Source organism: Equus caballus, chromosome 14 (genome assembly GCF_041296265.1).
Source record: "Equus caballus isolate H_3958 breed thoroughbred chromosome 14, TB-T2T, whole genome shotgun sequence".
Classification (NCBI taxonomy): Eukaryota; Metazoa; Chordata; class Mammalia; order Perissodactyla; family Equidae; genus Equus; species Equus caballus.
The window spans coordinates 18,005,641-18,018,965 of record NC_091697.1 but is presented as its reverse complement, the minus strand read 5'-3'; the positions used below and the strand labels follow the sequence as shown (position 1 = coordinate 18,018,965).

General features: G+C 45.4%; 1 protein-coding gene across 9 annotated transcripts in view; it reads right to left on the bottom strand.

Moving 5' to 3' along the window:
• The window catches only part of MAPK9 (mitogen-activated protein kinase 9), a 58,674-nt gene that overhangs the window by 9,257 nt on the left and 36,092 nt on the right, over nucleotides 1-13,325 (bottom strand). For 4 of the 9 annotated variants that reach the window (XM_023617006.2, XM_070232856.1, XM_070232860.1 and 1 more), the window contains 2 exons: nucleotides 4,853-5,018; nucleotides 3,655-3,726 (listed from right to left, as the gene is read on the bottom strand). In XM_023617006.2, the coding sequence (XP_023472774.2) occupies nucleotides 3,655-3,726; nucleotides 4,853-5,018 (238 nt within the window). Of the gene's footprint in view, nucleotides 1-3,257; nucleotides 3,727-4,852; nucleotides 5,019-13,325 lie in introns of all 9 variants that reach the window. The other 5 variants (XM_023617007.2, XM_023617005.2, XM_070232857.1 and 2 more) reach the window with 2 other exon arrangements.

Here is a 13,325-nt window from a genome sequence, read left to right as displayed (position 1 = left end):
CAACTTCCTTATTTGTAACATGCAGATAATACCAGCTTTGCCTTTTAGACAGGGGGCTTGGGATAGCTGGCATAATGAGCGTGGAAAGTGATTCTGAAACTGTAAACAACTGTAAAAGAGAATGCAAGCCAGAAGAAATCATATAAACAGCAGCTTTAAAAAATGACTAATTGAGGCATGTCTTAGAAAAATGAAATTACATCACTGTGAAAGAAGCTAGGGAGCAGAGACATGTTCTTCCAAAGAATAGAGAAGACTCAGTCTTTCTAAAACATCAGTCTTCTGCAGACCTGCTCGGGAAATGGGTTTGGACATTCAAACCACTCGCATGTTCTTTCTCTGTTCATACATGTTGCCGAGTCAGAATTTTGCCTACAGTTTATTTACTTATTTAGCCAAAACAGGAAAACAATTCCACACCTCTGCCTCTCTCCTTATCCTTCCTACACCTCTCCCCATACACACTCCTCGCTGTGCATGCTACCCCAGGCACAGCAGAAGCCCGTGGACTGCCTGCATGAGTGCCCTTCACTGTGGCCACGCCTGCTCACCTCAGACTCTGCGCCCTCTGTCTCCTCAAGGACGCTGCTCCAGCAATTGCTTCTTCTCACTGGTATGCCATTACCATTCTGCTCTCTATTGGAGCATTCCACCACCAATCAAACGTGATTCTTTTTTCTCCCATATTAAAACAACGGCCACCTTCTTTCGGTCCCATATCTGCTACTTAGCTATCATTCTTGTTTGCAGCAAAAAAGAGTTGAGTACTTGCATCTCTATTTCCCAGCCTCTCATTCTCTCTTAAACATCCTCTCATCAGGCTTTTCCCCCATCACTCCGTGAAAATGTACCCAGTGAGGCTGCTGGTGACTGTCCCTCAATCCAGTGGTCAATCCTGAGACCTCAGCTTTGTAACGGTGTCAAGGAGTCTTCCTCAGTAACTCGCTGCCTGGCCTCCAGTGCTCTTTGAGAGGCACCATCCCTGGCGGGCCCGCTCAGCTTCCTTTCCTATTCCTCTTTTCTCTGTCACCCCAGGAGCTTAGCCCTCCTCCTTTGCTCTTCTCTCTCTCAGCACTCGCTACCAGTTTCAAGGCTTCACAGACTACTGGCAGACTGACGACCCTCACCTTTATTTCTCCATCCAGACCTCTCTCCTGAACTCTGCTCTTGATATTTCCACTAACGGACATCTCAGAATCCTAATAAGGCTCTCTGACGTGCTGACCTTCAAACAGATGCAGAGTTCAAGCCCACCCCCGCCTCACTTCCCCCATCCTGGTCTTCCTGCTTCTCCCTCACCCTGATGGTGTTAGCAGCAAGGTGATCCTTTTCCAATGGAAGTCAGAGAAGAGCCAAGAAACGGGTGGGCGCTTAATACATGTCTACTGGATTCATGGTAAAGGGTCATTTTTATAGACTACAGGGAGGTGGGAAAGGGGAGGAGAATCCCAACAGCCTGGCTGACCCGGGTTGTGTGCATGTACCTTCGGTCACTCCACCACCACAGGTCTCTCATTGTACCAAAGGGGAACTGAGGCTCCGAGGGGCCCTGACTCCTCGACGTGCACAGTTACCAGGTGGGAGTCAGATCTGGGGCCCCAGGTGGTCTGGCTAACGTTTTCTCTTTCTCAAAGACCACGTGGGGACAAAAGTTCCTTTTCTACCCCAGGTCATCAATCTGTAGCAAATCTCTGAGAAGAACTTCAGTCAGGTTTCTGGAATCTTTTTCTATCCTAATAATTTTTAAACTAATGTTTGAAAAAGTTGGCAAAATTTTCCTTGGAAAATGATGTTAATTTCTATGTGTGTTTTGAGAATGACATTAGGTGATCTTATACATAAAACTGCTAATTACTAACATTGCATGATGTTAATATGCAAAGTAGGAATTTTAAATTACTTAAGAATGCAACAAAAAGTACCCACATTTTTCATTTTTGTACTTTGTGAAGAAAACATTTCTTAATTAATAAAAAAAGAAAAGGTACAAAATAAATAAGAATTGAGACAAACAGAATGTTAAGTAGATACTTTTAAATTATTTACCTTTAGAATATATCAACTTTTCCCTTTTTAATTGAGTTTATTTGCAAATAAACATCTCTTTATTTGCAATTTGAAACACGTGAATCTAAGGTAAGGCTATGGAAACTGGTAGAAAATTTGTTAAAATAAACTGCTGTATTTTACTTTACATAAAATCTGTGATGCAGAAAATGTAAAGAAAGGTAAATAAAATGACAGGAATAAAATCTCATTCCAAGTTTCTGTTGTGAAGAATTTATATTACAAGAAAACTACCCTCATAAAATTATAGCAAACTAAAATCACTTTAATAAAATACATACCAAACACTGACTATACAACCTGATTTCCTTTAAAAATAACCAGTAATTTACCAATGGACAGAGACCACTTTAAGCTTTTATAACGGAAAATAAAATCAAAGACTAATGAAAATATTAAGTGGTTAGCAGACAAATGAAAAAGGGTATATGTGAAGAACCATGTTAGAGTAAAAAATATTAAAGATGGAAGAACGACTCTATGAAGAAAGCAAGCTGTTATATTATCTATTCTCCTTTATGCTATATGTCATAAATATGATTTGATGAGCACAGTGAAAGTTAATCTTCTGCATTTTATATTTATTTAGACTCCCCCAATGTGTCACAAAATAACCTTCTAGATGGATCTTTTAAAAAATTTCCATGAAATGGCAGCAGACAAACAAGAAAATTTACCGTATGTTGCTCCTCACAAACTTTTCATTTTAATCTTGTTCACTCAGGTCTTATGCAGAGTACGTCAGTTCTTACTTTGGGGGAAAATATTTCAATATTTTCAATACTGATAACTAACAAAATAGTATATTAATTAAATTACATAAGAATACTGGCTTATTAAATTTAGATAGCAAGTTTCCTAGGTAAATTAACTGAATGAACTAAATAAACAGTATTTTCATTTAAATACAAGAATACATTGTCACAGAGTAAATAATTTCTTATACACTACTTTTGATAGAATTAAGAGCTAATATAATTGGTTTAACTTAACTCTAAGCCTCAATAAAATCATTACAGGTAGCCAAGTAAAAAAACCCCCAAAAATCTGAAATCAAGCCATTGGGTGTGCGACACTAACTTAGTAAACGCAATGAGCCCCTTAGAACGGTCTCGAGCTAGGACCCCTCCTAGCACCCCGTGCCTGTGGCATTCATGAAAGCACGGCCGGGAAGGCCCTGGGAAGGATACGGTCCGTGCCTTGGAATAGCACACAACCTTTCACCAGCTCTCCCATGATGCAACCCACTGACCAGATATCAACTGAAAATAAAGTGAAATGACAAAATTATGAAGTGCCATGAACAAAACAAAGGTGAGGAAAAGGAACTCTAACAGTGTACTAAACACACAAATATGAAAAAATAAACTGCTAGCTAAGGGTGGACTTTTTACACAATGTGAGTGATTGTCAACCTCTGTTTTAGGCTTCAGTTTACAGCAATGTGGAGTTTTAGTGCCAAAGATTCCCATAGTTCACAGCTTAAAAAACAAACAAAAACCCAGAAACGAGTGCCTGTCCTCAGGCCACACCCACCCCGCCCCCTGCGCCCTGTGCCGGCGCTAGGTCTCTCCCTGTGAAGGATACAGTCTCTTCCTGGGAACAGGACTTTATGGAGGACCATTTCTGCCATGATGCACCCGACAGACCAGATGTCCACTACCAAACACCAGGTGATTAAAACCAGCCCGACATCCCCACACACCTTTTCTCAAACCCCCTCCCAAACAAAGACAAACACGGCTTGTCAACGGGACCATTTGTTTGATAAGGACCCCCGCCTCCGGAAGCATCCTTTTCTAAGCTGCCAGTCAGCAGGGCCTCACAGGGGCAGGCCTGCTCTTCTGGGCTCCAGGGGAGGCCTGGTTAGAGGCGCCTGACTGTCAGCCCTTCACCCTCTTCTGTGGGGCCCAGCTGAAGCCCAGGCCTCAGAGCGGGCAGAGGGCTTCGTAGGTGCCCTGCTGCTGGAGGTAGGTGGGAGAAGCTGAGTGGGGCTCTAGTTCTCTCTCACTTCCACAGGAGACAACAGGAAGCCCAAAGAGCTGTCTCTCAGTGGGGAGCACAGGCTGCAGAGCATCCAAGCAGACTTGTAGCAAAATGCATTTCAGGTGACTTGGGCAACCTTGCAGACTTTTATTTTTGCTGAGGAAGATTCACTCTGAGCTAACACCTGTGCCAATCTTCCTCTATGTTGTATGTGGGTCACTGCCACAGTGTCAGCCTTTTTTTTAACAAGTCAATGTAATTTAGTTCTTTTCAACAAATTTGTCAAAAGCTAAGTTTCAAAGAGCTCTGATATTGCTTGAATAAGTTAAGTTTTGATGTTAAAAAACATCAATTTTACACAAAGGAGAACATGCTGCATTATTCCATTTATATCAAGTTCAAAAATAAGTAAAATCAATCTACAGTGCTGGAAATGAGGATACCAGCTTCCCTTGGGGGTTAAGACCCAGAGGGCACCTGGAGAGGCCTCGGCTGCTGCTGGTTATGAGGATGAGCTCCACTGAGCCACACACTTGGGGTTTCTATACTTTTCTGTAAGTATATTATATTTGATAAACGTTCAAAAATATTAACTTCAAAAGTGAGTTTTTAAAAGTGAATGATTTTAACCAATGGAAATATAAAATTAATTGTTTCTTATCTCTGGACTACGATAACCCATGCATAATACAGTGCTCATATTATATTTCATATGGTTCACAGGAAAGATAAAACACCAGTAATGATGAACGCACTATTTTTAAATATCTCAGCCTCTTCCAGCCCCGCCTGTACTCACCGTTCTCCTTGTAGCCCATGCCCAGGATGACTTCTGGTGCCCGATAATACCGCGTTACCACATAGGGGGTCATCATAAAGTTGGTGCATGCTGTCCGGGCCAGGCCGAAGTCAAGGATCTTAAGGGTGCAGTCTGATTTCACTACGATGTTGCTAGGTTTCAAATCCTAGGACAAAAATGGTTTAAATTAATAAAATGAACCAAAGCATGATAAATAAATAACCTCAACTGGGAAGGACGTGCGAAGTCACTGACTACTGAAATGAGAGCGCCACAGAAGGAGGAAATTTAGAACTAAACCTTGGGATTCTGGAAGGATTTTGGAAAATCCTACTCTCAAATTCAAACTAACACAAATCAGCCAGAAGAAGTCAGATGGCTGCCCTCACCCCTATGTGGAAACCTTCATGGTCTTCCTTTGCTTAAAACCTGAAAGCTTCCACACCCCACTCCTCCTTCCTTCCCTCACTCGTGGTCACCCTGCAGTTCCCCCAGCACTCCAGGCTCTGCCCCACTGTCCAAAAGAAATACAATGCAAGCCACGTATGTAATTTATATTTTCTAGTAGCCACCTTAAAACAAGTGAAAAGAGGGCCAGCCCCAGCGGCCTAGTGGTTAAGTTCAGCGCGCTCTGCTTCAGTGGCCCAGGTTCGGTTCCTGGGTGCACACCTACACTGTTCTTTTAGCAGTCATGCTATGCTGGTGGCCCTCATACTAAAAAATAGAGGAAGATTGTCCTGGATGTTAGCTCAGGGCAAATCTTCCTCAGGAAAAAAAAAGTGAAAAGAAACAGGTAAAATTAATATATTTTATTTAGTCCAATATATTCATAGTATTATCATTTCAAAATGTAAGCTACCTATAAAAATGATCAGATATTTTACATCTTTTTGGTACTGTCTTTGAAATCCAATTATGGCCACATTCTGAGTGCTCAATAGCCTCGTGTGGCTAGTGGCTACCATACTGGAAAGCACAGGACCAGAATCCTCTGACCCTGGAATCTTCCAATGGTTCTTTCTTTCCTTGGAAGAAGCACTCCATGATCACCAAGCCTACCTCCCCAGCCCCTTTCCCGGGACCCACTGCACACACCACATCTCACCCTCCCCGTGTGGTCTCTGTGAGAGGAGATGCTTGCTCTGCTCTCAGCTCCCAGACCCAAGCCTGACAGCAGAACTCAGAAGACGCCACACTCCACCACCCTCTCGATGCCTTAACACAACTTCTGTAGTGTTCCCCTCAAACCTCTAGGGCTGCTCTTCATGCTAATCCCCACACCCCAGATCCTTCCTCAGGCCACAGGAATTTGACTTTCACCTGCGACTCCAGCCTGCAAACTCACCCTAAAAACTGTGACTTTTACACAGTCCACAACTATTCTTCTCACAAGAGTTTTCCAATGTGTGGCTGCAATGCCAAACTGCCGAGTCCCGCCACACAGTGGGACCTGCAAGGACTTTAAGTGTGACGTTTCAGGCCCAGCTCCTGGCTAAAACTTTCCAGCTGATGTGCCACAGATTGGCACCGGTGTGCTTCGAGACAGTGAGGGCTGCCAAGAGTTATCAGGATAAGCAGAAAACCCTTTAAAATTTACAACAGCTAAAACTATGGTTCATTACCATTAAAGGCTCTCTTTCTAAACGTCCGGATTTAGTAAAACATAACTTTACAATTCTGAAAAAAAACAGTGAATATTCCCACCAAGCCCCGTGTGGACGCCAGGTCCCTAACTGGCCCCAGCGCACCGTGTGGACCCCACTTTCTCCCACACGTATCCTCACGGGGGAGGTCCCGGGAGTGCCGCCATGCCTCACCCACAGCGGCTGATCTGCACAAAGGACAGTGGGGAAGAGTCAGGCCCACACTCAAACCAGACGCCCTTCTCCATGAGGGGTGGTAATGCAGCTCAGGCAAAATGGACCAATTCGTTTCCAGTTTCCTTTCATAAAGCTAAAGCATATGGCAAGAACAGGCATTTTAGAATACAAGTTACTAACAGATAAAATAATGCTCAACTTAATGAATTAAAAAAACAAACAAAAACCCAAACAACAAGGAGCCTTTTTTAGTGTCTCCTGCGGCAATGAGGAGAATGGTGACCTCCAGTGCCCGCAGGAGAAGCAGAAGCAGACCCCTCCTTACACTGTCGCTGGGGCGTCAATAGGAGCTTTCTCTTTAGGATGCTGGCTTTTTAAAAATGTGAAACAGCTGCACTTTCCCCCCCAGCCCCTGAGACCCGCCCTGGGCTGGAGCTGAAGCAGAGTCACACAAACAAGGATGGTCAGAGCAGCGCGGCCAGCCAGCTCCAGGGATTGCAGAGTGAACCAGAAAACAGGCCCAGCTCCAGCCACTTCAACCTGTCAGAAAATTGTCGTCTCGCACTGATTTTGTTGGAACAACACACTTTACTGCCATCTGCCGGAAAACTATGATAATAAAATGCAAATCAGGCCATCGATGATGTGGACAGTCTTCCTGGCAGGACCAGGACAGGTGGCCGCCTTCTGACGCTTGCCAATGGGGAGGTGCATAAAGGGGTCCCAGGGCTCCTGAGGGCTCCCCACACGCAGAGCCACTCTCCCCTCAGCCTCCACATGTAACCAGAGGCAGTGTCCCCAAACGAACCGGATGTGCAGCTTCAAGGTGGCAGAGTAAAGACGGTTCTGCCCCTTCAAATCTTGAAAACTACCCCAAAGAAGAAACACATGTTAAAGTACAAATGACACCTGAATTTGGGGGCTTGATCAAAAAGATATGGGGATGGCTAAACAGAGTATGGCACCCCTGGGCAGCCAACAAGGGTGTACAAGCATCTGTCACCAAAGAAGGGCAAGAGCAGAGGATGGGAGGTCGAGGGCATCACCCCATAAACCAGCACCACTCCTGGTCAGTTCTCAGATCAGAACCCATCAACCAGAGAGGTGTCCTAGGGCGGACTCTGTGCTTCATGACAAGCGTCTGCTGCCTGGATTTCCCCACAGGTATCTATGGCTGCTTACTCGGGGACTGTACCCCGGGACAAGAGACTAAGCAGACATCTGAGGGGCTACTGGACACAAGTTCTGAGTGGACACTGAAACTCGAAGACTCAAAGCATCATCATGCCTCCTCCACTCAGAAGGGGTGGGGCCAGGTAATGGATGGAGGCTGGACCAGATCTTTTCCGGCTACAGTATGACAAAATTGGCCCAGGGCAAAACTCTGAAAGAACATTGCTGTCCGTCCCACATGAGTGCGAATGGTTTCTGATCCTCTTTTCTAATCAGTATGGAAGAAGGCATTTGCCCAATCACTGGCTACATGCTCTACCCGAGGCTTTACTAATTTATCTGCACTACAACTAGCCCGTGTCCAGCACAGCAGCTGCCATCAGGACTACTAGCTGGTTAAGTTCTCTAGGATCCATTTAGTTTCTTCAAGGGCCGGACTAGTGAATTAAACTGAGAGATGAGACAGACCACCGTCCTTGCATCCTTTAGGTTTTAATGGTGGCACTAATCTCCTCCACCCTCCCGCACCCCCAGAGTTCAATACTGTTGTGATTTATTATCCTGAGGGAGGCAGTTTCAGGTTTCCAATTGGCCCTCTCCTCACAGGCTGAAGAATCCACATTCTTGGGTCACCCCAACCACCAACTGTATCAATTCCAATCACACATTTGGGAACTGGGGAGATGACTGCTGGGTGGGTCCATGAACTCAGTGGCCCATTGTGAGCCTCTAGCCTCAGACCTCTGAGGAACGAAAGTCTGGGTCACATCAGGAAGCCATAGAGAACTGCCAAGGGCATGGCTGAGGGTATGGCTAACAGAGAAGGGAGAGAGTGAGTACCTGTTGCGACCCCGAGAGTGACTGCAGTGACAGGGGCTATAGTTCATCCCACTAGCCTTCTCCTCAGGAAGAGAGGAGGCCCTGGAGAGCATGAGGGAGCTGCTCTTGACCTGTGTGCAGGAGAGGTGAGAGGGGCAAGGGTAGACGGTGGTGGCCACGAAAATGCTTACTCGGCTCTCCCGTTGTAGGAGTGCAACTGTCAGACGCCCCCACTGGGCGCTCCAACCATCCCCTCCGCTCACGCCAGGGCCACACGCCCATGGTGGCTCTCAGCCAATGAGGCAGGAGGCCCACTCCTGTGAGACACCAGACCCCTCAGATGGGTGGTTCAAAGCCTCTGGGGCCGGGCAAAGCCTTCTGCGGGCTACAGAGGAGCCTGCGGCTCTGCCCCTAACCCTCCTTTGTCATATCTCCCTTCTAAGGGGTCAGACCCGTGCTGCCCTCTGCCAGCCTCCCCACCTCCTTCAACTTGCTCCCCATTCTTCTTCACAGGCCTTCTCCCAACACATCTTTTGCATGTCTAATCCCATTGTCGCACACTAATGCAGTCGCTGAAAAACTCCACAGACTCCATGGGGGTGGAAAGCGGGGCAGAAGCAGTAAATGGAGGCCGAATGGAGGAAATTCCAACCTCAGTGAGTGGCCCACAGGGAGGTGATGTGGACCACAACACCCAGGAAAGGCTCAGGAGGTGAATGACAGGCACTGCAGAGGGCAGGGTGAGGCAGGGAATAGGACAGTGAGGGGTCCTTTTTTTTTTGGAAAGTCCACATAAAGGTAAAGGCAGACCTCCCAGACGCCTAGCTCCATCCTAGAAGAGGCTTTGGCTCCTTCTTCGCTCCTAATGGCCCATTATCTAGAAAAACTGAAATCGAGTTTGCAGACTTGGGCCTCAGGCACAATAACAACAGAGGTAACTGGTATGAGGCACAGCGAGGGGATGGGTGAGGGCCCAGCCTGAAGACAGGGCTCTGGCACTTGAGAACCCCAGCCCCACCCCGCACAGCCCTCTCACACTGGCAGCCAGGCTTACAACCCTCAGTAAAGAGACCATAGGAGGCTTTTCCAGAGAAGCTAAATGATGCCCAGAGAAAAGACCTACAAACAGAGATGCCTGTGGCCACCTGCTACCTCAGGAAAAACCCATCATGCCATAATCCCAAACCGTGCACTCCCACTTGTCTGTCTTAGACAGTATCAGACGACGAAGGATTGCCCTTTTTGGGGAAAGCCCTGCATGTGACAGAGACCAAACACACCAAAAAAGGGACGCAGGGGAAAGAAAAGCCATGCAGGGAGCAATAAAAAACTTCAAAGAAAATTACCCTCAGAGAGAGGACAGCGCATTCATGCAATAAGAACAAAATGCTATAAAAAGGAACTTTTAAGGATAAAAAAGACGTCCAACCAGCTAGTGCTTCACAGAAAGAGAGAACAAAGAACAGTAAAGAGGGCGTCCTGAAAGAAATAATACAAATTTCTCAGAGCTCTATGGCATGTCCTTCCAGACTGAAGGGCCTACCAAGTGTCCACTACAATTAATGAAAAAAATGTCCATATCAAGGCATATCGTCATAACATTTTAGAATACAAAGAATGAAGAAATGGGGGCCGGCTCCGTGGCTGAGTGGTTAAGTTCGTGCGCTCCGCTGCGGCGGCCCAGGGTTCAGATCCTGGGCGCGGACATGGTGCCGCTCATCAGGCCACGTTGAGACAGCGTCCCACGTCCCACAACTAGAAGGACCTGCAACTAGGATATACAACTATGTACGGGGGGTTTGGGGAGATAAAGCAGAAAAAAAAAAAAGAAGATTGTCAACAGTTGTTAGCTCAGGTGCCAATCTTAAAAAAAAAAAAAGAATGAAGAAATGATTTTAAAAGCTTCCAGAGATAAAACAAAACCCAAAACAGGGCACTTGCAAAGGATCAGTGATAAGAATGGCGTTAGAAAGCTGAAAAGCCAGACTAGATGCTCACGCTACCACAGGATACTGCGTCTAGAACTCTGAGGGCAACTGAGCTGTAACCAAGAATTTTATATCCAACCAAACTATTATTAATCACAGGACAGGGCAGAGTCTCCAAAAAAATTTACCACCCATGCACCACTTCTGGGGAAGCTATTGGAGGGTGTGTTTCATCCAAACAAGGGAGTAATTCAAGAAAGAGAGAGACAGAGGTCAGGAAGCAGGGAATCCAACACCAAGAGAGGGGAGGAATCCCAGGGAAATGCTGGGCGAGGTATAGGACAACATGGCTGCATCAGGTCCGGGGGCGCCAGTCCAGGGAGCAGGACGCAGGCCCCAGGATACATGAAACTGATGAAATAAGACACTTGCATCCATTGAGAGAAGATTCAGACAGCTGGCAGAAAGCTTAGGGTTAAATCAGCAATAGGAACATAGAAAACTACTTCCTCCTTGAAAAACAAAACAAAACACCAAAGACTAAAACTCAAACAAATAAAAGACGTGTTGCTAATTCTAGGGACAAACAGTTGAGATGAAAAGAAACAAATTCACGGTATAAACATAGGATCAGGTATGAAAAGCATTTACGTGGTCATGATGACATAAAGCGCACTATGGATACTTACACACACCCAATGACACCGTCACTATGCTGGGAGGGCAGAGGGACAGGAAAGGCGGTGGGGTGAGGGCCGTGGTTGGTGAGAGAGCTCAATCAGTACGCACTGACCCAAACTAAAGAAAGATCAATGAGTAGAGATCTACTCACACCATTTCAAGGTAGGGAGATAAACACCAAAATAACAGCTAAAAGAACCAAAGGAGTTTCCTTCTGGGGAGAGAGAAATAAGAGCGAAGAGGTGGGGACTCCGTTTTTTCACAGATATTAGTAAAGCTATTTGATCCTCGATAAAAATAAAAATACAAAACAAATGAATCAATGCAAGTTGCAGAACCATTATGTACAAGATGATCCCGTTTTTGGAAAAATGTAAGTTAAAAAGGACATAAGTGTAAACAAATAAGTTGGTATTAGCATAAGCAGCAAGATGGTGTCAATGTAGTGTCAGGAAGGAAACGCACCCAACCGCTATCACTGGTCACTTCCAGGTGACACGGAGGGCTGTGAGACTTTCATTTAACTTTTTGAATTATATAAAGTAAAAAGTGGTGGGATTACAGGTGTTTTATTTTTCAAATAATTACATTTTATGTTTAGTATAAACCATTTTAATAAGCAAAGTTCAAAGTGTGTATCTATGTGTGTGGTGTCATATGCAGGAGGAAGGACTGGAAAGGCTCACAGAAACCGTTAACACACTAAAGGGCTAAACTGTCCACCACCTCTTGGGACCTGGAGGGGTCAGAGGGTGGCAAATAGGGGCCTTTTACTACTTGCTCTATCCACCTTTCCCACAATGAGCAGGAAGGACCTTCGCAGACAATGGGGGAGGAGCCGGGCGGGGTGGTGAGGAGGATGGAGAGGCCGTTTGCAGAATCATGCTGGGCACCAAACACTTCTTTGGACCCTATCTGACCTCCTGGGCAGCGGCGACAGAATGTTTCCTCACACAGGCTCGCGTGCTGGCAAGGCCCCAGGAATGGGGGGATAGTGCTTTCCTGCATCTCTCCGGGCCCAAGAGGGGAGAAACAAGGAAGGCAGAACCAATTCCCTTCATAAAATTAATAAGGCCTAACGTAACACTTACTCTAAGGGATGAATTTAATACAAACTGTATTTAAGAGATATTAAGAGTGCCTTAATTTATATAAAGGTCTGTAAAATTTTAGGAAGAGAAAAAAATGCTAAGTTGGGAAATCTTTATTTTTACTTAAACTAGTGTCACTATTTTTAAAGCAAATTCGTCAACAGAACTTACATTATTTTAACTGAACACTTGGTGGCAGCAAAGCCTGTATTTTAAATAATGGCACAATGGTCAGCAGTTGGGCGCTTCTCAGGGTGCCGGGTCCTGGATAGGCACAGGGAGAAGCAGGGTGCCAGCCTGCTGGCCTGGGGCGCAGACAGAGGCTTGGACGAGGGGCAGGCGCTCAGCCCTCTCTGGACTGGTGGGCTCTGCTGCAGTGGGAGACTTCCCTTCCGAGCTGTCTCGGAACCACCTTTCTTGGTATCTAACAGATCTGCTACACCACCGAAAATCTCTTTTTTCTTTTCTATATGAAAAGGCTTCATTGTTTTGGTCTATCTTCCTCCCCACACAGAGTTTAGTTCAGAGAAATTACAACTTCTTGATGTTGGAACATAATATCTAAACACAGTCTGTTAACAAAATTAGTCAGTAATAATCAAGGGAATGCCAAGAATGTTTCCAATAAAATTATATATCTCTGCCTCTAGTCTCATTCAATATTTTAGTTGCTAAAAAAAATTCTATGATGATGTTCTTACATGGTGGTACAAGTCAAAAAATACACAAAACTCATAAAACCAGTTTAGAGAATTACATTGTATCTTTCCCATTTTTAAATGTTACTCCCTGAAAGTGCAGGCAACTCTGTCATTCAAATCCCAGCCTTAGTCCAGTCAAGAGGCCAGCTAGGAGCCATTCAAAAACTCCCACCAGTGGGGCAGGGATGCTGGAGTGGCAGAATTTTATCATATAAGAAATGGATATTTGAGGGGCCGGCCCCATGGCCGAGTCGTTAAAT